The sequence below is a fragment of the Mixophyes fleayi genome, chromosome 10 (assembly GCF_038048845.1).
Source record: "Mixophyes fleayi isolate aMixFle1 chromosome 10, aMixFle1.hap1, whole genome shotgun sequence".
Taxonomy (NCBI): domain Eukaryota; kingdom Metazoa; phylum Chordata; class Amphibia; order Anura; family Limnodynastidae; genus Mixophyes; species Mixophyes fleayi.
In genome coordinates this window covers 12,855,799-12,879,707 of record NC_134411.1, presented here as the reverse complement: position 1 = coordinate 12,879,707, position 23,909 = coordinate 12,855,799, and the positions used below count along the sequence as shown (strand labels likewise).

Below are 23,909 nucleotides of genomic sequence, written 5' to 3'. Positions count from 1 at the left end.
AATGTGAGACACTTCACAGAGACAGGTTTGTATAGAACCCTTCACGTACTAGGGAAGCACCTTGCGTTATACTATATATAATCCTGTGTGTAAATTAAAACATTAAATATGTATTAGCTACTCAGAGCAAAAAGCACAATAAACAACCTCTAGGCAATAACAGTAAACTGCATGCAATTTATTGTACATAACAGTATTACGACTTTATCAATAAATTATTTTTCAAAACACACAAGGTCATCATAGGGCAAAAAACAATAAATGGGTGAGCATAGTTTTATAATAAAATATCAATCATTCCACAAGTAACTGTAGAAAGCAACAATATGTTAGTGTAGGAGTAAGTGCAACAAGAGAGTCAGAACCATCAATATAAAAAAAACATTGAATGAATGCAAGCACAAAAGCAGCACCATAAACTGTAGTTTGCAGTATTAGATTGAGAATTAAACGTTATTTGTTCCAACAAATAAGAGATTTTTTTTTTTTTCCTTTAAAACATAACTTTTATTTTAACGGTAAACATGAGAGCAAGAATCCACAATGCCCTGTTCATTGCTAGTAAATCCTGTGGGGCTAGATGGGAGTGCACTTATTGTACTTGCATTCATTCAACGTTTTATCATACAGCGATTTTTTTTTTTGGATTATTATTAATTTTTATTTATAGGGCGCCACTAGGTATCCGTAGCGCCGTACAGGGACAGACAGAAACACGATACAGGGTGAGACAGCACGGTACAGTTAACAAAAAGCACAGTAACTCAGAAGCTCAATGTACAGCTAGATGAGAGGTGAGAGCCCCCAGCGGGGTAGAAGGGCAGGAGGACCTCACGGAAGAGACAAGGAGCTGGAGAGCAGAGTTAAGGTGGTGGAGAACAGAGGGAAAGGAGGCCCTGCTCGAAGGAGCGTACAATCTAAGGGGAGGGTAGGACGGAGAGAGACGCAAAGGTAGGAGGATGGAATGGGGAGAACGGAGGCTGAGACGGAGAGGGGGGGGGAGAGGAGAAAGAAAAGGAGGGAGGTAAGAGGGGGACAGGAGGGAGGGCAGGAGTGGGAGGGGGGTAGGTGGAGACTGGGAGGAGGACAATTAGGTTGGGGACTGGAGGGCTTTAAGGCCCGTTTGAAGCTGGACAAGATATGGATCATATATGGATAAGATATGGATAATATATGGATAAGATATGGAAGCTTTAATAACCTTATCACAATTTCTCATACCGTAGTTGCACATGCACATTGTTATCAAGTGTACACACCCATGGCAATCTTAACTTGGAATGTATATTGTAATCATATGCTTCCAACAATGTGTAACACAGGAGAGATCTTACCTGAAAGGCTTGGACACTTGAGAGCTATACTTTGTAAATTCCCCTGGAGCTGTCCATTCAGAACCAACCTAAAGTACACATAAAGAAATTTAATATGTATGTTTAGATCCCCTGAGTTGACAGCTAAAAGCGGTTTATATTTAAGTGAGAAACGCATGTGTGGTTTCTGTTCAAATAGAATGCACTTGTAAATTTGGGATTCACAATCCCTGTTTGGCCTCCTGTAAGGAGGTCTTGTGTATGCTTGTTTTTATGGCCACAGTTAGAAGGTAGGTAAGCTGAAAGACACAAGTCCATAAAGATTAACTTTATTGACCTGTGTTTTTTAAACATAAAAGAGCAATGTGTGTTGATCCAGATGAAGGTGAAACAAAACCCTCAGGTGAGTTCATTGCAAGGTTAGGCATTCCATAGCGTAACCTCCCTTATGGGGAATATCTCCATCCTGCGCTAATGGTGAAATGGTCTCTCTTACACTCACAGTTAAAGTCCCCTTGTCAAATGCACAGTCACTTTTTCCGATTTGGGGCTCAGAATGCAGCATTTACAAATAGATAAGATTTTGTATTTGGAAATATATTTCTATGTGGCCAATAGCTTCAAAGGATACTACGTGTTGGAAAGTGAACATATAATTTAAATAAGTTTCATTGCTTTTCAAGCAAACTTTTGGCAAGCCTAGCAATAATCATTCAACTATCAACTAAGCTAAACAAGCTTAAAAAACTTAATAGAACTTAGTTTTGTGTGTTGTTCTGCTATAAGGCAGAGTGTCCACTCACCCTGCCTACATAAGCTATCAATTGGGCACTGGATGGGCTGTCCTCTGTGCTAAGCCAAAACTCAGAATTATCTTCTGATGCCACAGCAAATTGAAAATCACCTGAAAGACAGATAAAGAATTAATTTTCACCACCTTCTGTTCTAAGGTCACCCTCTTAATCTAGTTTAATTTACGGTAACTGATGTTTATCCAATGAACACATTTTTTCAGCTCTGCTAATACATGGTAAAAAGGCTGGTTCTCCATTGCCACTTATTGCTGCGTCCGGAAACCACCTTTCACCCAGATTTACCATTTAATATCACCAAGGAAGCTGAGCGATACTGGCCGGAGCAGTAAGGGTTAACTTACCACATCACTGAACCAGTTACAGATGACATGAGCATGCGTGCATGGGGAAGTTACCGCCTACAAGGCCTGGCAAATCTTATGGGGGAGAGCTCTTGAAGAGGTCATACAAGAGGGCAAAGATTGCATTAATAAAAGACGTGAATACTGATTAAACACAGAATAATCACAAAGTGGTCTTTAACTATCAATATGAAACCTTAAAAATGTATTTAAGGCCTATTGCAAAAATGGCACAAACATTATCATCCCTTATCAATGCTTTTCACAGCAACAAGGGATGAAATTAAAAAAAAAAAAAAAAAAGGGAAAAGGAATTTCGGGACAGTGCATTCGATAAAAGGCTGTCCCGGCTATGACTCCGTTCCAATTCCAACTCTGGTTTCTGAGCAGGGGGTAAATGTATCATACCCCGTTTTTTTCAACTCGCGGCAGATCGGCGTCTTCGCAGCTTAAATTTAAAGCGGCGCTGCCTTGTAAAGGAAAGTTTCCCTTTACAAGGCAGCGAGGATTTAAATTTAAGCTGCTAAGACGCCAATCTCCTGTGAGTTGAAAAAACCGGGGTATGATACATTAACCCCAGGAGTCTTTACTGCTCATGTGTAGAGGACAGTTCTTTTAAGCAACGTAGCACGAAGGCTGTTGGAGAGGGATCCAAAGATGCTCTCTCCATAGGATTGAATGGCTAACGCCATCTTTAGACAGCCATTGGAGCCAACCTTTTCAGAGCTTGATAAATTTAACCAGACCGCAATCCCCATTGAAATCGTCTATTTTAGGCATTTAATTGCTTCCATACTTAAATATGCCTGAACCATGCAGAAATAGCCGAATCCGCATGATTTAAGGCTTGATAAATAGGCCCTTTAAAAAAAAAAAAAAAAATATGGAACAAAAAAAAAATTAATAAACTTGTGCTGCCAACACTGGCCATAGCAACAATGAATTTAAAGAGTAGCGGTTTTTAATTTTTTTAAGAAGTCCCAATTATTGCAACACAGAAAAAACCTCCGAAAACAAGATTATTTGTAATGGGATGGAAAAGAAGAATTTAAGGGTTTACAGAGCGCATTTCACAAACTCACCATCCTTGTAAGGGTGTATATACCCGAATATCCTTAGCCCATAGTTCTTCCACTTGGGTGACACTGCCAGTTTGGTGACAGTGGTACGAGTCTGTAGAAGAGGACAGGCAGCAAGTGATGAGGGTTCCAGATGACAGAAAAGAAGCAAACAATGGTTACACTGGGAGAAAGTACTTACATGAGGATACAGGGGGAAGTGTAGGTTTGTTTTCAGGTGCAGCACAGATCCACCACACCAGTCCTCAAACACATGGAGATTCACTTTGCCCTTGTACTGTAGGAGAAAAAGCAGTTTATTAAATGAGCTAGTTAGACAATCCCCAGTAGGTAGGACCTTTAGCATTTAGCCATTTGATGGGTGTCTGCTTTACCTGTAGTCCCAGTGCAGCCACTCAAACCCCAAATGCATTCAGCGAAATGGATTTTACAGCAAGGACAAAAAAATTATCTTATACTGAGTATTATAAGGGCACAGGTTTCTTTTATTAGAAATCTATTATGACATTGGATTGCCTTGGAGGGATGACATTTTGGAGAAATGTTTTATTTTTTTTACAATTTGGTAAAATGTGCCCCATTTTAAAGATAGGGGTTTTTTCAAAGCGTTGCATGTCAAATAGAGATGGAAGGAACTGAGCATGTTAGGGTGAGCGGATGGGTAGGGAGAGCTGGATCTAGCAATTGGAGATTTTATGGTGGATAGTGTTAATTTTGTCTTTAAAGTGGCAAAGTCTTGAGAGTGAAGAGCAGGCGGTGAGTGAAGACAGAAGCGAACTGACAGTGGGAGGAGGTGGCAGCGATTGTTGGACAGGGTGATGAGGGATTTAAAGTATATTTGTTTGGCGAAAAAGAGGACGGTGTAGTAGGATAAATAAGTGAATTGGATGTAGTATGCAAGAAATTTCCCATTGGTGCTTGGGAGAGTGGGAGCACTTTTGGAGGTGAAGAGTAGGTGTCGAGTGACATTGTTGGAGATTTGATTGACAGAGATGAAGGTGGTTGGCTGGGGCAGTGGCATCAAGGACATTAGAGTGTGGCGTTATAGAGAGATATGAGAGTTGGAACAGGACTGAGAAGAAATGTAAAAAAGGAGGATCTAAAGAGGCTGAGAAGAGGACAGGGTTGAAGCCACTATGTGTATCCGAGTAGGAGACTTTGTGTGTGTGTATGGGGGGTGGGGGGAAAAGCATGAGGTATGGCGAGGATGAAGGAAAGGAGATTCTGATCAGAGAGGAAGAAGACTGAATTGGAGAAGCTGGAGATGTAACTAAGGTGGGGGAAGATGAGGTTGAGGAAGTGACCATCGCATTGGGTGAAAGATGTTGTGGCCTCTCAATGGACAGGAGGTGAGTTGGAGGAGTGGGAGGTGGGGTACAGTGGTAGTAGGTAAAGCAGAGAGGAGTTGGAGGACTATGATGTTCTAGCAGTAGAATTAAGATTGAGAGCAGGGAGTAAGGGTGGTTTGGAAGAGGGAACCAGAGGGCAGGAGTAGGTGAGAGGAACCCAGGAAGTAGGGGAGAGGCGAGAGGGAGCATGGAAGAGAAGCAAAAAGATATATTATCCGTAAAGGAAAGAAAACAAAGAAAGGAGTCAGGAGTAGGTAGCAGTCGTCCCTGATGACATGTCTTTTGATGTATTTTCAACTGTTTGTTTACGCATGGATATTGTACCTCTATCTAGTGCAGCTGTAATTTTTAGCTCATGATTGAGCTCTATGTCTGATAAAAAATACTTAACTATATTCAGGAACATGTGTCTATCATTTGGGTCTATGTTTACTATAAATATATACGTCATATCTGTTTGATGATTGCCTAGCACTATGGAATCTCATGGCTAAAAACTGTCACTCATTTGAACCCTATAAACACTGATGATGATGATTAAAGAGCAGTAAGGTCATAAGGAATTATAAAGAGGAATACAGACAAAGAGGATAACATAAAAAGTATGTAATATACAAGTTACATTTTGCCATCAATATTCCTTGGTCCCTGCTGCAGTCAGTCAATCTGGTGACACACCTAGTGCATCCTCACATACCTAGTGTACCTTCATTTTATATAAATGCTTGTAGTGGTTAGCACAACACTCCTCTATTGCAGCATGTTGTGTAAAGGTTGAAAGCGCTCACCTTCTCATCCCAGGACACAGGGGTATCAGTAAGGTTGGCCTCCTCTAGGTTGATGTGCAATCTGTGGCTTCTTCTCCAGCCCAGGGCGTCCAACTGTGGAGATTAACAAGTTGTTTAAGAACACACAAAACATAAAAATTCCTCTATAGACAGCTGATCCTGCAGTTCTCACCGTGGGAAGTTCCTCGCTAGAGTCCCCTGCCTGTGAGTGAGGAGGAGAAGCTTGGAATCTCCCTGGTTTGTGGGCAGGATCTGTTCCTTCAAGTCTTTCGCCATCTGGTGATAAAATGGAGAGCTATAACCTGTGCATGGTTCAGTTAAAACAGCAAGCAAACTGCTCCCTAGAGAACGAGGCTTAAATGTACCAATACAGTGATGATTTCAAAGGGATAATGTCAGCGTATTTTGCAGATGTCTTGCTGCAATGAAGTGAATATGGAGAGCAGAAAATGTGTAAACTGAATAACACAGGTCCCTGAATATTAAGTTTACAATTAGGGACAGCACACTGGCCTAGTGGTTAGCACTTCTGCCTCACGGCACTGGGGTCATGAGTTTGAGTCCTGACCATGGCCTTATCTGTGTGGATATTTTATGTTCTCCCTGTGTTTACGTGGGTTTCCTCCGGGTGCTCCAGTTTCCTCCCACAATCCAAAAACATACTGGTTGGTTAATTGGCTGCTATCAAAAGACGCTAGTCTCTGTCTAACTGTCTCCCTCGATGTCTGTCTGTGTCTGTGTGTGTCTATATTAGGGAATTTAGACTGTAAGCTCCAATGGGGAAGGGACTAATGTGAATGAGTTCTCTGTACAGCGCTGCGGAATTAGTGGCGCTATATAAATAAATGATGATACACAAGTTATTTATGCAAAGCTAGACAACCTCACCAACTGAGTAGCTGCAACTCCTAAAGAAGTATTCCTAGATCTTAATGTGATCACATCATCATTGTCTCCTAGAAAGTTCCATCTGGACCAAATTACTGCTGAATTACAACATATTTTGTCACTTCTGGATTGAGTAATGTTATATATGACACGAGCAGAAAGGAGTGAACTTGCACAAATTGCATTTTGCTGCACAACAAGATGTTTTGCAGCGATTCCCTTTTGCCTCCGTGCTGGGGAATGCCGTTCCACACTGTATTTTTAAAAATACATTTGGCAGTATTTATAGCGCTGGGACGATGGAACAGGATAAAAGAGCAATATCCAGCAGGTCTCTAGGCAACATACAACTAAAACCTGTAAATATACTAACAGAAATCACACACAAATAAGTCATGCATTTTCAAATAGTGTATGGTTAAACTATGCAAGAAAGAAGGAGTTAATGAGGCAACATACACACATAGGCGGGTTCTTCCTGGCACTCCAAGAGAGTGTGAGCGTGCCCAGACTAAATAGAGACTGCTCTGAATGGAAGTCTTTCATACCATACCCCTTCAGTCCCAGCCTTGAAAACCTAAACCAGAGGCCATGTAACCAGTCACTTCTAACAGAAGAGAAATCTTTATTCTAACCAAATTTAAAGCACGACTTTAAGCAGCAGCACTAGTAACATCACATGCATCAAAGGCAGACTGTAACGTATTACTACTAGTCAGGACAGTCTTGCTATCAGTCACTGTTAGAAAACTGGAGTTGAAACATGAACAAGCTGCTAGTCCTAAGCTTTCTTCTCTAAGTCACAACTAGTCACTACTTGCAAAGTACATACAAACTTTACACCTCCCCCTGACTCTAAACCACATTTACATAATGCACATCCTTCCACCCAGCTCTCAAGTGTAGCATTCCATGGCTAAAAGCTGTCACTCATTTGCAAGGGGGTGGGTTTTCTTTTTCTCCTGTACAAAAGTGTCTGGCTTCAATATTTACTAACCGTATAAAAAACAAACAAACATAGCTCCCTAATGTGGATGTGATTCTTAATATCTGTGCTTATGCTAAAGTTTACTGTAAGACAAGTTGTTACTGTTTAATCATCATCATTTATTTATATAGCGCCAACATATTCCGTAGCGTTTTACAATCATATCAAATAGCCATGACAGGTGAAGGGGTGTACACCTGTGTCTAAAAAGTGTCCATGAATTTGTAGTTAAATATGGAAATTTGCATAATAAAAAGTAAAATTTTAAATTATGCAATCTTATATAAAAGCAACTACACATAAAGGAGTAATGGTAATTACAGTTTTACCATCAATTCCATGGAAGCTTGAATTATTGCTCTCAATCCTATGGATTATGTCACAGTCTATGAGAGAATCAGCAGGATATATACATGAGTGGGTCTCTCCCAAGTACACACACCCCTCTGTCAGTGTGGGGATCCCACAGCCCCACCTTTTCCCTATTGCATTTCTTCTGCCAGCTGGAAGGCCCGTACCTGACTCATAGAGTCAAGCATGGGCGGGAGGGAAGGGGTAAGCCAAGTGAATACTGTAACTTAGTGTAATAACAAGCCACTGATACCCCTAATTATAGGATCCCTCCCATCAGACATCTGCCAAAAGTACCAGAAATCCAAACTAATTATTCTGATGAAAGATAACCTCAACAAGCAACTGTCTGCTATGTACAGAATCAGAGTATGGGTCCTGTCTTCATTACAGAACTGTACTGTGTCTGGATACTATATATTATGTCATTCTATAAACTCAGAATCCCAACATCCCATAAATGTGAGGAAGAGTTTAAAAAAAAAAACCACACTTAAGTTACACATCAATTGATCATGGTTGCAAAGATCAATAACTGCAGAACTGCATTCATATTTTATGCATAAAATATCCGAACAGTAGCAAATTCTAATCCAGTTCATCATTAGGGTAAAGGAGGACACGGTTATGACAAGTGTAGTAGCGAGAGTACACCAGGCAGATAAAGGAAGGGGACAGGTGGTGGCGAGAGGATAGAAAAACATTCATAAAGAATTACCTCTGCTGTAGACGAAGGGTAGCTTAAGTGCTTTGCCCTGTCTTGCAAGACTGATGTGCAGGTAGGTGACCCAGACAGCTGAGGTAAGTAGCACCAGCAAGAGCAGCAGCTTAAATTGCCTACGGATCTTCTTCACTGGCAACCAAGGCATCCTGCCGGCATCATCACCAAGCTCAGCGGTGGGGCCGCGGGCAGGGCTCCCTCACATATTTCCAGGGCACATCAAGCCAAAGGGGCTGTCAATGTGAGTAGGGAAAACAATGTCAGATGCAAAAGCCTGACGGCACAAGATTGTAATAAAGAAGGTGGTCAGAAGAATCACAGCCATGCATTAGTTAACAAACAATAGTAAAGAAACACTGAAAAATATGCACATATATAATACAATGGCAAATCGCATCACTGAAAACTTTATAGAATGTATAAACTATAAGCCCAAAAACTCTCAGTAGCACCTGTTGAACAGACTTCTACTATAATCCTGAATATACAATGGATCACATCAGCCGACCGCAGAATGCAACTAAAAATGTACTGCACAGTAACTGGAACTTATACCATTAGGAGTAAACAATATGTAGAATACTCGCTTTGATTAATCTTCTGATAGTCTTCACATTTAAAAACATTTAAACACATCTGTAGTCTGATTTAGCGAGGCTCTGAAATCCAAATCTTCAAATGAATATTAATCGCATATAAAAGGATCTAGGACAAATCGTACATCACCAAAATATCCTCCATGACTTAACCGGTAAAAATGTCACAGGATACATAGTCAATATTTACACCTTATAACTTAATAGAATAATATTAATAATAAACTCCTAACATAAATGCATAACAGACTGTAACAAGAAGACACCTTCAATACATACTCCAGATGACACTAGCAAGGATGTGATAATATCCAGAAACAGACACTCCAGTGAGGTACAGCTCTCTGCCTATGAATAGACACACTGTAGCACAGACATACATTTAAGTGACAGCTTATAAAGAGAAGCACTGGAATATATCAAACACACAGATAGGCTTGTGATCCAACCGCTCACATGATTCTCAATCATCCTAGGAAATCCACCCTGAGACTGTCACTCATGTGATGCATTAGAAAGCTCACAGGCCCTCTGAGATCACCCTCTCACCGAGCTCTCCTGGGCAGTCTCTGTCTGGATGTCCTTCTCTCTCTCTCTCTGCTGATGTGTTACCCCCTCACATGATTTATGCACTGTAAAGCAACCGTATTCGTTCCACAGGTGCCTCCCTGCTACGGTGTCTCCTTCCTACTGGCGACTGCAACTGTTTATTTCCCCCTCCATGCTCTCTTCTTGCAGCGATAGTCGTCTCTCTTCTTCCAAAAACCAATTTCTCTCTAGAGATTTGAATGGACTTATCCCCAACTATTCGTGCGCCTCCGCTGTCAGGTCGGGTTATCCTGAAAGTCTCAACCTCGGACTGTCTCTTTTTGCATTCCCGACCGTCTCTCGCTGTCTCCTCTGGAGCATCAACGCTGCAGTGCAACCAAGCTTGACACGGGACCACTTTAAACACTGGCAGGCAGCAGCCAATGGACGGCCTAAGGTTTGGAAGCCGTCGAACCAGACGCTCAGATTAACGGGACAGCAAATGGTTAGGTTGCACCCGGCGTCCATCTCCACGCCAACGCGCGCACACCTTGCGGGAGAAACCATTTCATAATCAGGGGGGGGGGATATGCATCACTGGCACAAATAGACTGGTATTTCATATAGTTTTGTTCTAGGGGTTTAATATCGGTATCAGAAATATATTTAAAAAGTGTGTGTTACGGTTTGAGATTGATACAGGGAGTGCTTGGGGTTTATCCCAAAATCCGTGATAAACCCCCCCCTATTTCTTATGATGGTTCGCTCGGAGTGGATGGAAGAAGCCTTTGTGTTTGCAGGGATGCTCAAAGCTGATACAGGATGCAGCATTGTATACTTTGGAAAAAGAGCAATTTTTAGTGTGTGTGCAGATAGAATTTGTGATGTATATGGGACATGGTGCTTTTGTATACATAATATATCCTTATCACCGTTGATATACATGTAAATAAAGAACGATATCTGATACACAGAGATGATGCCTGTATTGGTGAATCAAAAATAATAAATTAAAAGCTGTGATAATCCCCATGCTGTTCTCAGGTATTGCAAAACATTCTCATTGAAATTATTTACAGTTGTTGCAATGGAAGCAATTACACTACCTCCTCATCATAAACACATAATGCACATAATTATATCTTACTATACTTTAAGATTTTCAATATGGCATAATAGAGACTAAAATATTTACTGCAAACTACATAAAACTACTGAATAGAGTTGGCAACTATTTTAAAAAAACAATTCCGGTACATGTATTCTGAAATGAATACTCAGATATGCATATCCTGTCAGGTCAAAGGGAAGCACAACTCTTTATTCTAGATTTCATGAGATAATATAGTATAGATTATGTAGTTTAGCGATAGACATAAAATATGAATATCATTATTATAACATGGAGAAGGGTTAAAATATCTGAAGTATTTACTGTGTGTTATTTCGGAAGTCACTATGGCTAGTAAACAAAGGTGTTCATTTCAATTACTTGGCATCTTCCCTTACAGCAGACATCCTGCTGGGCATATGTCCTGTGTCTTGTTGACAGGAAGAGTTTCTCACACCTAGTAAGCTAACTCTCTCAGGAATGCAGCTTGGCATATCTGTGACACAAATCAGACAGAGTCGCCCAATCTTTTGGCAAATCTGATAAACCATTTCATTTCTTATGTAAAATAAGAAGACAAGGGAATGTCAGTAGTCAAAGGTGTTATTATTGTTGTCAGCTACAATGGACTCCCTGGATCCAAGGCTCAGAGGTGACAATTCCTGGTGAATTGTGCTTGTGAAAGCAAAGGAATACTTTCATTAGCATATGACTGTTCTCCTGACAGCACCCATGACAAACTGCCCATTTATTTATACAGAAGGTGTAAACATCAAAACACACTTCTTCATATTTAATGTTTTGAGAAATCGCTGTGCTTTGTTAAACTCGGGAACAAAAACTGATGAGGTGTGCTAATTATAAACAACAGCTGTAACGAGTAACTACAGTAAACACGTATCATCTGAAATGAGACTTAATGTCATAATAACATCATATTTCATATGCAAATATGTGGGAAGTTATGACCAGGTTACGGAATGGGGAATTATGCCTTGGTTAGGTGTCAGAGAATAGATATGGCCGGTATAAGAATTTTGAACTATTTCTGAACAGACTTTGATTCACACCCACGGGGTATCTCCTCCCTACATTAGTATATACACTGCCACTCTGAGGCACCTCCCAGTGGAACATGGTTGCAAATCCTCACAATGTTATTGGAAATTGTCTGTTTTGGGGTATTCAATACAATTGAGAAGCTGTCCATTTCAACCCTGCCTTGTCCCAGGTAATCAGACAATACAATCTACGTATGAGTTATATTTCTGTATTTTAATCCATTTTATTTCTAAATGTTATTGCATATTTTATGTCATTATTATATGTTTTTATTATATCCAATGCCCTGTATCTTGTCATATTGAAGTTAAAATGTAATAAGTTTGTCCATGTTGCGCTAACAAATCCAAAAGTCTTTTAAGAGGAGAAATGTTGTTTGTTTGCTAGAGTGTGATATGTTAATCCAGAGCCGTAACTTAGAATTCTAGCGCCTGGGGCGAGAAAGACAAATGCCGCCCCCCTAGCCCTCAATTTTAACCAAATGAACCTAAAATATTCCTAAATTGCGCCCCCCTTCAGCGTTGCGCCCTGGGCGGTCGCCCCTGTCGCACAGCCCTAGTTACGGCCCTGTGTTAATCCCTTGAATGTTGGTGTGTGAACTATTAACCTGTTTTGCTAACAAAGTGCATATGTGTGCCAGTGTGTACCTTCATATAACAGAGGTTTTAGAGTCCTATTGCCCTAATACAGTAGGTAGTGGCAGCTATTGAATGTTTATGTATATGAGAGACCTGCTTTAGTGTGTATGTCATCTAAATCTGTAACCTGTGTGATAAGTGAGTTCTAGATTGAGGGCTAGATTTACTAAAATGCGGGTTTTGAAAAGTGGAGATGTTGCCTATAGCAACCAATCAGATTCTAGCTTTCATTTATTTAGTGCATTCTACAAAATGACAGCTAGAATCTGATTGGTTGCTATAGGCAACATCTCCACTTTTTCAAACCTACAGTTTAGTAAATATACCCCTGAGTGTTGAAATCCTGTTTCACCCCTTGGAGTAACATCCAAATCACAAATGTGGTGAGTGCATTTATAACATATGGTAATATGTAGTATATGGGGACTAACAATAAACTGCAATACAGTGTGACAGACTTTTTTGTAAAATATATACATAAAATTAATATTAATATTGAATGTATACAATTTATAATAACACTTTATTCTTAAACTAATTGGCATATATAAAACCATGAAGGCATTTAGATATTAAAATAATCTTTAAAAAATGTATTAAATTATTTGTATTGAAGAAACTTTTAATAGAAGATATTTTTTTTTCTCTCTTTGCTGCTTTTACCAGATCTTTCTGAAATGTTTCCGTATTAGAGGACTTTGTGAAATCAGCACAAGATCTGGTTATATTTAACTTAAATTGCATTTAACATTACAAAAGGAATTCTCTTAGTTTAAAAATAAACCATATAAACATCTAACATCCTCTCACTCCACTCTTGAGTGGGATGTTGCAGATATGCAGTGTTCATGGCAGTGGCGGAACTACCATTGGTGCTGCAGGTGCTGTGCACCGGGGCCCATGGAGACACGGGACCCACTGCATGGCAGGTGCAGTGGGTCAGGGGCCTCAGTTCCCTCCTCCCTGCACCGGGGGCTCACAGCTCGCTAGATCTGCCTCTGGTTCACAGTGCTCACTCTCAGCACAGTGTCTTCACCCACGTCTTCTAATATGCTCACTGTGAGGATGAAGATACTTTGCATTAACAGGGGACGAATTGGGAGAACCTCTTGAATCCACCCAGACATCTCAGGGAAAACACAACACAACATATATGTTACAAACACCTTAGTACAGAGATGGGTGATTGAAAAAAAGGGAATTTGAATCTGGCACGTGACACACCATAAACAGGTGTAAATTAGGGCAGCATGGTGGCTAAGGGGTTAGCACTTCTGCCACATAGCACTGGGGTCATGAGTTCAATTTCTGACCATGGCCTTATCTGTGTGGAGTTTGTATGTTCTCCCTGTGTTTGCATGGGTTTCCTCCAGGTGCTCCGGTTTCCTCCCACACTCCAAAAACATACTAGTAGGTTAACTGGCTGCTATCAAAATTGACCCTAGTCTGTCTCTCTCTGTCTGTCTATCTGTGTGTTTGTTAGGGAATATAGACTGTAAGCTCCAATGGGGCAGGGACAGATGTGAATGAGTTCTCTGTACTGCGCTGCGGAATCAGTGGTGCTATATAAATAAATGATGATGATGATGATGAATACAAATGTTATAGGCAGTTTAATTTTCATAGTAACTCTCAATTACTATTAGATTACACCTGTAATTTGGTTAAAATGTTTGATGAATGGTGCTACAATACTCTCAAATGCACACCATCAGTAAACATTGACTTATCTACTTTTAATTAGAAGGGTTCTTCTAGCACCACGTCTTCGTAGTGAATATATTCATGTCTGCAGTACAGTAGGGTATATTTTCTCCTTTTAGTGTTGGTGACCCTTTTGAATTTTCAACAGTAAATGCAGAACAAGAATAAGTTTTTAATCAGTCTTCAATTTCTTTATCTCCTTCAAAATATCCCTTGTTTTTTAGTCTTATTATCCCTCCCTCTTTTTTCCTTTCACTAATGTATCCGAGGAACAATTTTTCACCTTTATTTACTAAGCCGTAACTAGGATGAGAAAATATTAGCTGCTGAGGCAATAAGGTAATGTGATGCCACCAAACCCTCAATTGTAACCAAAGTAAAATATCCATTCCCTGCGCCCCCTTCATATTTTTGCCCTGGGAGGCTGCCCCTCTTGCACACCTCTTATTATGGCCCTAACATATCTGGCAGAAAGTTCTGTTGCAGTTTATATTGTATTTTTTAATTTCTTCCACTGTTCCTACATTCTATCAATTACACACTGTCAGAGATTCTCTAAAGCAATTTCTTATTTGCATAGAGAAATATAAAACCTTTGTTTTGGTGCAGTTCTGCTTTTCTTATGTCTGTTTATTAAACCACACTGACTCCAAGTTCTCTCTTACAGACACATATGATGCTACATTTCCATTTATGAGAACTAAATATAGGATTGCTTCCTTGCATGTTAGTTTTCTTAACTAATTGCTAGAGATGCCTCACGCACGCAATCCAGACTGTCAATACTTCCTGCTGATTTAGTAATTGACAGATTCCAATCCACATCAGGTATGTTGACATCTCCCATTAGTATCATCTCACTGTTCATTGATATTTCAGGTTTCATCTATTAATAATCTATTGAATTTCTCATCTTGTCCTGGTGGTCAATAAATTATTCTATTTCAAAAACCTCTATCTCACCTGTATCAATAGTGACACAAATACTCTCAATCCTTTGTGCAGTGCCTTGTAATATTATTATTATTATTATTATCATAGATTTTTAAGGTGCCACAGTGCTCCGCAGCGCCGTACAGTATGGAAAAAAGGACATACATAAAACAGGGACATAAAAGGTAGACAAAATAAACGCAAACATGAAAACAAAGGGTATGAAGGACCCTGCTCATTAGAGAGCTTACATTCTAAGTGCAAGAGGGCACAGCTGAAATAAGAGGAGCAAATGTGGAGATTTGGACAGTCGTGAGGATGCATTAGTGTGAATAGTGTTATCGGGGATACGGTCACCTCTATAAAAGAGATGGGTTTTCAAAGAGCGTCCAGAGATTTGAAAGTTGTGGGAAAGTCTTATTGAGCATGGTAGGGAATTCCATAAGTGGGGAGCAGCACAGAAGAAGTCCTGTAGGCGGGAGTGAGAAGTAATTACCAGAGAAGAGACAAGGCACAGGTCAGAGGTAGATCTAAGAAGGCAGGAGGGAGAGTATTTTTATATGAGATTTGAGATGTATGCAGGGTTATGTTGTTGAGGGCTTTGTAGGTAAGGGTGAGTAATTTGAATTTTATTCTGGAGGACACAGGGAGCCAGTGTAGGGTTTTCCAAAGTAGTGCAGCAGATGTGGAGCGATGAGAAAGGAAGATCAGTCTTGCAGCATCATTTAGAATGGATCGAAATGTGGATATATGGGTGTCAGAAATCTAAGATAGCAGGAGGTTGCAATAGTCAAGACGGGAGATGATGAGAGAATGGATAAGAGTTTTGGTAGCATGTTGAGTAAGAAAAGGGCATATTCTAACAATATTTTTAAGGTGATGTCGATAGGACTGGGAGAGAGTCTGGATGTGAGGAATAAAGCAGAGGGTGGAGTCAAGTGTGACACCAAGGCAGCAGGCTTGGGAGACTGAGGAAATTCTGGTGTTGTTGACAGTGAGGGAGATTTGACGGCAAGTGGTGACTCTGGCAGGAGGGAATATAAAAAGCTCTGTTTTGGACATATTGAGATTTAGATAGCGTTGGGACATCCATGTGTAGATAGCAGAAAGACAGATGGTTACTCGAGATATTACAGAAGGAGAGAGATCAGGGGCAGAGATATAGATTTGGGTGTCATCAGCATAGATGTGGTATTGGAAGCCGAATTAGTGACTAAAAGAAAAGTTGTACAGTGAAAAATCTAAAGGGCCAAGAACAGAGCCTTGTAGGACCCCAACAGGTAGTGGGAGGTGAGGATGTGACAAAGGTAGAAACTCTAAAGGAGCCGTTTGGTTCGACCCTGTATTAAAGTTACTTTTATCTCATCATTTACATATAAAGTAATTCCATTTCCCTTTTTCCTTTCTCTGTCTTTCAAAAGCATTTTGCACACATCATTTAAAACTGTTTTGTTTTTCCCTAACCTGCCACTATTAGCAATACCCTTTTCATCAACTTTAGGAGAGAAGAATGTAGAAGTTTTTTAGCCAGCCTCTCTTAACTAGTTTTATTAGCTACTAATGAAATGTCTGAACTGCACCATAGAACCACTGATCCCCTAGTACCAGGATGCAGGATAAGTCTCTTTTGAACAATGACTTATACTTCCAAATTCCAATCATGACCGGATAATCCAGACCCTTCCTCTGTGCACCAATTTGTAACCAAAGAGTCTGATGCGATGCGTCCTACCTATATCTTTATTTCAAACAGTCAAAACTTCAGAGAAGAACACTGACAGCCAAACGTTGCATGCGGTTTTCAACCCTAAACTTCAAGACAGGAAACTGGAAGCAGAAACTTCAAACTGCATGCAATGTTTATTTTATTAAGAGCAATGTGGGTTTTAAATTGCATACGACTTAGACTAAAATGCATGACCTCACGATAAAAACACACATTATCTTCCAGGCCAGTACTGCTCACAATCAGGAGAAAAAACGATCTGGCCTCTGACTGGCCTAATGTTGAATATTACTGAGTCCCTCCTGGTATCCATGTCTGGTGGGTACCAGAGTAATATTAATAAAATAGTATTGCCCCCATTGATCTTAACAAATCAGCTGTACCCCCATTGATCTTAATCCAAATGGTATTGCCCCCATAATGTGTGAAATAATAATGTCCTCATAAAAAAATAATTTTGGCCAAATGTAAAAAAACATAAAAAGATCCATCCACAATAATTATTTACCTGACACCTTCACCCTGTCTTGGTCCGACATAACCCAATGGGAAATTAAATAAATGTAGTACAGATATGAATCCTAATGCTATGACACCAAGCATTGCACAGATCAGGTTTAAATAGGCAGCCTGATTTCAAATTAACCTTGTTAGGGGCATCAGCGGTCACATGACCGCCAATACAATTTACCTGTACAACCGCAGGAGAGTGGAGCAGCGACAGGGAGAGGAGTCAAGCACAGGGCACTAGGACCTGCACTTGAGGAGGCCTGACCTGTAACTCAAGTAGATGTCTACGCATACGAAGATACGTCTGTCAATAGGCGTATTTCTTGCGGGGGTTGGAGTGTTAGTGCAACAATACGCGATGATGATAAAAAAGTTAGCTTCTGATTAGCTGATTGCGTATTGAACCCGCACCAGCTGACAGCTCCTAATTCAATAACATGACTGCTATATTGTATGATGTCATAACCATCTACTGACATTACTTTTTTGTCATTTCCATTTGGTCTGTCATTTCCTTTTGGCAGAAAATAAAATTGCCATTGAATTTTAAAGGGGAAAACATTAGTTGTTTGTATTTAATTTAATTTAATTTCTTACCATTTGTATTTATATTTAATTACACTTTATATAGAAAATAGTACATTTATTTATAAACTAGCTGAAGTAACCGATGTTGCTCGGTTTTAAATCTTCAAGTTATTAAGTTATCAATGAGTTGGATGTGACTGTCAACCCTTTAAAAGTAATTAGCAGCTCTTTCATCACACCCATGGGGTGGCTGCTCAGTGTTCTTTGTTTTTATATTAAATGTCATCCAAATCCATCCAGTGAAAGGCCCAGAACACACTCCCTGGATCAAATTTTTGTCCAGCATATACCAACGGGAGGTCTGACCGGGACCTCAACCCCCCTAGTATGTCTTCTGGGATCCAAGGTTACCAATCAGCACGGCCGGACTCTGACTAAAAATCAGCCCTGGTATTTAAAGTATACAGACCCACCTCTGTTAATGAGTAGGAAATAAACTGCGTGCCGTCACCAAAGGCGTGGTCACATTGTGTTGGGGGCTTGATCAATATGGGGCGTTGATACATAATTATAACATTACATTTATTCTGCCCTCCCCAGACACGTTATGACACCCCCAGTCCACTGTACTTATCTATGCTTCCAAAGCTGCTGCCATCCATCAGGGTGGGAACTTCTTGTAGAATGAACAGAGAAGCTGTTAGTCTCACAAAATTACCAAATCTTATGAGATTTAGAGCTCCTCAGCTTGCTCTACAGGCTGTGTCCTGTCCAGGGACTGGGAGCAGCTCTTTAAATAAACAGATTTATTTAAAGAGCAAATTCTAAGAGGCAGGACATTAGCCTTGATAAAGACCCCAGCCAGGGGTAGAAACGCGTTGGTTTCATCAACACCAATCCGCTGGACTGTTCTTTCTATTTGCCTCTGAACTTTGTCTTTGTGGTACGGGCATTATCCTCACTTGTGGAGGAGTTTTTATCTTTATTTATACATTTGTTATATTTTATTATTAAAATCTGTAATACACTATATAGTGTTATTTTTATTTGCAAGATGATGATTAAGAAGAGGTCCCTATAAAGATGACTTATGTTTCCTTCATATCATACAATGCAAATATGAAAGAATTTATCCGGTAAGCACATATGAAATGAGATTTTGATTATAACACTTCTGGGTGTTGAAGAATCTTGGATTTCCTCCTTCTCCTATTGGGAACGTTTGGCAGCTATATGTATTAGGAATATCCTGTTGTTACATATTACACTATATTATTGTTCCTTTTTTTATATATATACCATTCATTGGGTTATAAGAAGAATTTTCCATATATATATATATATATATATATATATATATATATATATATATAAGAATAAATGCTAGCACCAGTATTATTAAAGCAAAGAAAAGTAATGCTTATGTAGCCTAATCCTCATCTAATTTATTTAAAAAAAAATGTAATGGGTGGGCGAAGCAATCTATGTTTGCAGATTCTGGTAACAAAATGTGACAATATGAAATTACATGAGACAACCCATTTTCATATCTGTCACGAACACGCTCCCAGCTGGCGTGACTTTGGGGGTGTTTGCTGTATGAGGTCACACACGATTCCAGCCCGCAGTCTCTCTTTACCTATCACACAGGTTATAGACCTACTGAATCGCCCCCAAATAGCGCTCACACCTCACATACTTCAGGTTTGCCAGCACCTATTGAATACGGGCAATAGGACACCAAAATACTGTCCCACACTGGCACACAAGGCTTCTAGCAGCTCACAGACTAGCAAGACTCACAACAACAAGCACAGGGTTACCTCTTCACACCTCCAGACTGTTACACAAATGTAATTGCAAGCATACACAACTTGTTAATCAAATGTATCAACAAATCACACTGGTATTCAAAGGGTAAACTTTAACACTTTAACACCTGTCCCCACCCACAGGGGTTGTGTCTGTGATACCTTTTTAAATCACCATTTGCATGTTGCCTGATTTACTACCCAATTCTACTATATGACCTAACTTTTCTGTGGAGCGTCACACAGACCCAATTTCATTATTAATAAATCCCTTATGAATTTGTCAATCTTTTGATGAAAAAAATTATGGAATTATGCGACATACCTTTCCAAAGATATGTGATTATAGCTGTTCCCGGTTACTGTCAGTACCTGTTCACAACCCTGTTCACAACCCTGGTGGCATCCAGATTTCCCAAAATATGAACTATGAAGACATTTTCCTTTGAAGCTCATATTTCGATATATCTTTATAGGCAGTCTTCAAATGCTATCTTTGTTTTAAGGATCTCACCTAGGCATATGGCTCTGTCATTTTTACATTTAGTGGTTCGTTGTGTTTACACTATCTATTGAAAGGAAGTCAATTAGGAAGTGGAATACATGATCAAAACAATAGATGTCTGTGATCTGCATATCTTAAGCAGGTCTCCTCAACCTAATTACCTCCTACTGGGCTAACTGCTTCCTTTGTAAAAACATTTGGTCAAACATTTATCTGAGTTGAAAATCAGGTTAATTTAGGTATCAATGCAATGTTTTATTTTGGCCCTGACATTCAATATTCTATTTCATCATATCAGAGTTATGCTCTCATCCTGACAATATCTGTGACTTTATATCAAGCTGTGAGGGTAAAGAAAGAAATAGGTGCGGAACTAGATGCAGCTGGCATTCAGCAGACACATGACTAATGTAAAATACAGTTGAGAAACACAATTCTCCCATCCCCAAAAAATTACTCTGAAGGGAAGTGTGATTCTTTGGCTAAGTGATCTTAACAATGCCATGGCTGCTAGTTTTCCACCACCTTAGTATAACAAAATTGTTACTACAGCCATTGACATAGAGATTGATCTCAAAGTCGGTTGGTTATATGTAATAGGTGGTTGAGTGCATATGGCCATGGTAGATATGTATTTCATCACTTACTGGGTAATTCTAAAGTATCACACAAAAGATCAAGTCACTGGTTCTTCATAATTGCCAACAACATTTACGTTTAATAAATATAACCATTTCCCACAACCATCTCAGGCATTAAATAATTCATAATCACATGTAATGAACAAACATCATTTTCCCCAAACAGCCCCACATTCAATTAATAGCTCCCAAACCACCCCAGCATTAACTTAAAGGTCCAGTCACCCCATCTTAAATTAATAGGCCCCACTATTAAATTTAAATTGACCCATCATCACCTCACAAATAAAATAGCACACAATAATTAACCCCCACCTGCACTCCACCAATAAATTAATAGCCTACCTCCCACATTATAATAAGACCCCCCTTCCCTCACACATAATATAAATACACTGGCCACTCATATACACACACACATAATATAAATACATTGGACACACGCACACACACACATTATATAAATACACTGGCCCCTCACACTCACATATTGTATTAATATACTTACCTTGTTCTATCCGTGCGCGCTATGCAGTCTTCTTTCACTTCACACATGGGACGGCACCTGTCACGTGCTGCGCGTCCCATGTGACACTGAGCAAGCCACACATAGGGGAGGGAGGGGGGAATGGATCATAGGGATCCGCGGCCAGTGAGAGGAGGTGGCTGGTCCCGGCAATAGAATCTAGGGACTGGCCCAAAACAGTCTTTTTTTGTCTAATCAGCCCGCCCCTGGACGCATGTGGCCCTGGGGCTGCCTGTTGCCCGTCACTGCATTAGATTGCTCAACATTAGTTGCTGTTTTGTTGCTATGGGTTACAGCACATTTGCACTTTGTTGGTACCGTGAAGAGACCTCAGTGCTTTCATCATTTACCCTTAGATCTTCTTCAGGATGTGTACATTTTTTCTTTTACATCACTCCAACTTAGCTAAAATGAGATCTAAACAAATGTATATGTCAGAAAAAAAACAACAATTGCCAAGGGAGACATTGTCACAGAACTGCCAGAAAGCATAAAAATCTGCAAAGAAAAAAAATATCAAACTACAGTACTTATACAAATGGAAAGTTGGCACCACTGGGGCATGTTTTAATTATGTGGGTTTTAAATTATTCAAGCATCGACTAGAGTAATGCGATTAGCAGTAAAGATAAAAGAAATACTGTAAACTTGTGGGACGACTAAATTACATCAGCACAAATAATTGAGGAACTAACTAGGACACTCACTTCAAATCTTTTTTTTAATCTTGTACCTGCAGCGTTGCACCCTAGTGTATTTCCTGCTTATGTCGGTCACAGGTCTCTCTAAACTTTTTTTGGTCAAAATTCGGCAACTAATATGTAATGTAAAGTAAAAATGCTTTTGATTACCTGGGTTTGTGGAGCAATGCAGAAAAAAGATTTTATTTTGCAGAGTGAGATTATTGTAATGAGCTAAAGCATACTTCCCGACTTTTATATCTCCCAGAGAAGAGGTCAGGTGACATGTACAGGAGGGGATGTGGTGGTCCTGCCCTCTGCTATGAATGGCCGATATTTATGGGGGGCGGGGCTTGATGACACAAGTCTAAAGCTGGGTACACACTACAGAAATTTCGACCAACTTTTTATGCCGAGCGATTTTACATGCGACCGATGAGCCGATCGCTCGGTCCATGGACTGCATACACACTAGCCTTGTTTAGGACGATAAAGGGAAGAGCGGACGTCCCTTTAGCGACTTTTTACAGCCATGTTGTCGTGAACAATGATTTCAATTTCGTACACACTGCAGCGACATTTGCGGGAAATGTATGAAATACCAAAGACATTAGTATAAAGAGGCAGAGCTTTAGCTATAGTTAACTCCCTTAATTTCTATAAAATAGAAGTTTAGTAATATACATTAAATTTAGAAAAACATTTAACTGCTAAAGTGGAATGCAATGAATATTCCCTAATAATAAAACCCCTTCGTATGTAATGGAATGCTCCATTCTCGGCGTGCATCATCGCTGATTGGTCCACAGCAGAAACAAACGCCCATGTCTGAGTGTATAAAATGACAGAGGAACCTGTTTGGCGCCGAGGCGCGTCAGAAGATGGCGAGTGAGAAAGTGACAGTGGGGGTTGCGGGTGAGGAGAAGGTGTCAGTGGGGGTTGCGGGTGAGGAGAAGGGGTCAGTGGGGGTTGCAGCTATGGAGACAGAGACAGAGACGGAGATAGAGTCAGAGATGGTGCTGGAAGGGCCAAAAATTTTTGGAAAAGTTAAGGTGGGGAATGGAGATACTCAAGAACAGCAAAGAGCAATCCAATGAGCCCAAGAGAGGTGGAGATGATGGTCAAAGTACTGGACCAGGACGACAACAACATTAAAAAAGGTCAGTAGCAGATGTAGTGTACCTGAAATGTAGATGTAGTGTCACATAAAGCAATGTAAAAGGCTAATTTATAACTTAATTTTTTATGTCAGAACGAAGAATTAACGGTGAGAAGGCCTGTTTAGATACCACTGATATCACTAATGTTACACCTGTTAGCAAACAAGGAAAAATTGAACAAGAAAAATATACTAAAGAAGTTCAACACGAAGGTATTTCAGTGAACATGTGTAGACATGTAAATGCTTTGGGCACATACCTGTACCGTTATAATAACCAAAATAGCACCTGTTTTCCAGAATGTACGGAGGTTAAGCCCGCTATTATTGCGATTTCGCCACAGGGACCAAAATATAAATATAAACTGATCTCGAGCAGTGTGCAAGGTGAGAAAACGAGAGTATTTATGTCGTTGAATACAAATTACAGATATATAAGTTAAATGGTAAAACATTTTTTATTTCCTTGTTTCGTAGATAAAGAAATCAAAGGGAATAGAAACCCAAGCGACATCAAGACCTGTTCTGCCACAAACCAGTAGCACCTTTAAAAATACTAAATACTAAAAATAATACTCTGCAGTATTCAGCTCTCTGATTGGTTTGGGCGCGCTCACT

The 23,909-nt window shown here is 39.9% G+C and overlaps 1 protein-coding gene across 3 annotated transcripts in view; it reads right to left on the bottom strand.

Moving 5' to 3' along the window:
* B4GALNT4 (beta-1,4-N-acetyl-galactosaminyltransferase 4) overlaps window positions 1-10,272 on the bottom strand; it is a 45,430-nt gene extending 35,158 nt beyond the window's left edge. The window contains exons 1-8 of one of the 3 annotated variants that reach the window (XM_075187869.1): window positions 9,779-10,272; window positions 8,631-8,866; window positions 5,858-5,961; window positions 5,686-5,778; window positions 3,730-3,825; window positions 3,552-3,642; window positions 2,117-2,217; window positions 1,335-1,402 (exon numbers count right to left, since the gene is read on the bottom strand). In XM_075187869.1, the coding sequence (XP_075043970.1) occupies window positions 1,335-1,402; window positions 2,117-2,217; window positions 3,552-3,642; window positions 3,730-3,825; window positions 5,686-5,778; window positions 5,858-5,961; window positions 8,631-8,781 (704 nt within the window). In that variant the 5' untranslated portion in view covers window positions 8,782-8,866; window positions 9,779-10,272. Of the gene's footprint in view, window positions 1-1,334; window positions 1,403-2,116; window positions 2,218-3,551; window positions 3,643-3,729; window positions 3,826-5,685; window positions 5,779-5,857; window positions 5,962-8,630; window positions 8,867-9,508; window positions 9,625-9,685; window positions 9,758-9,778 lie in introns of those variants that run through there. The other 2 variants (XM_075187870.1, XM_075187871.1) reach the window with 2 other exon arrangements.
* Window positions 10,273-23,909: the final 13,637 nt, after the last annotated feature.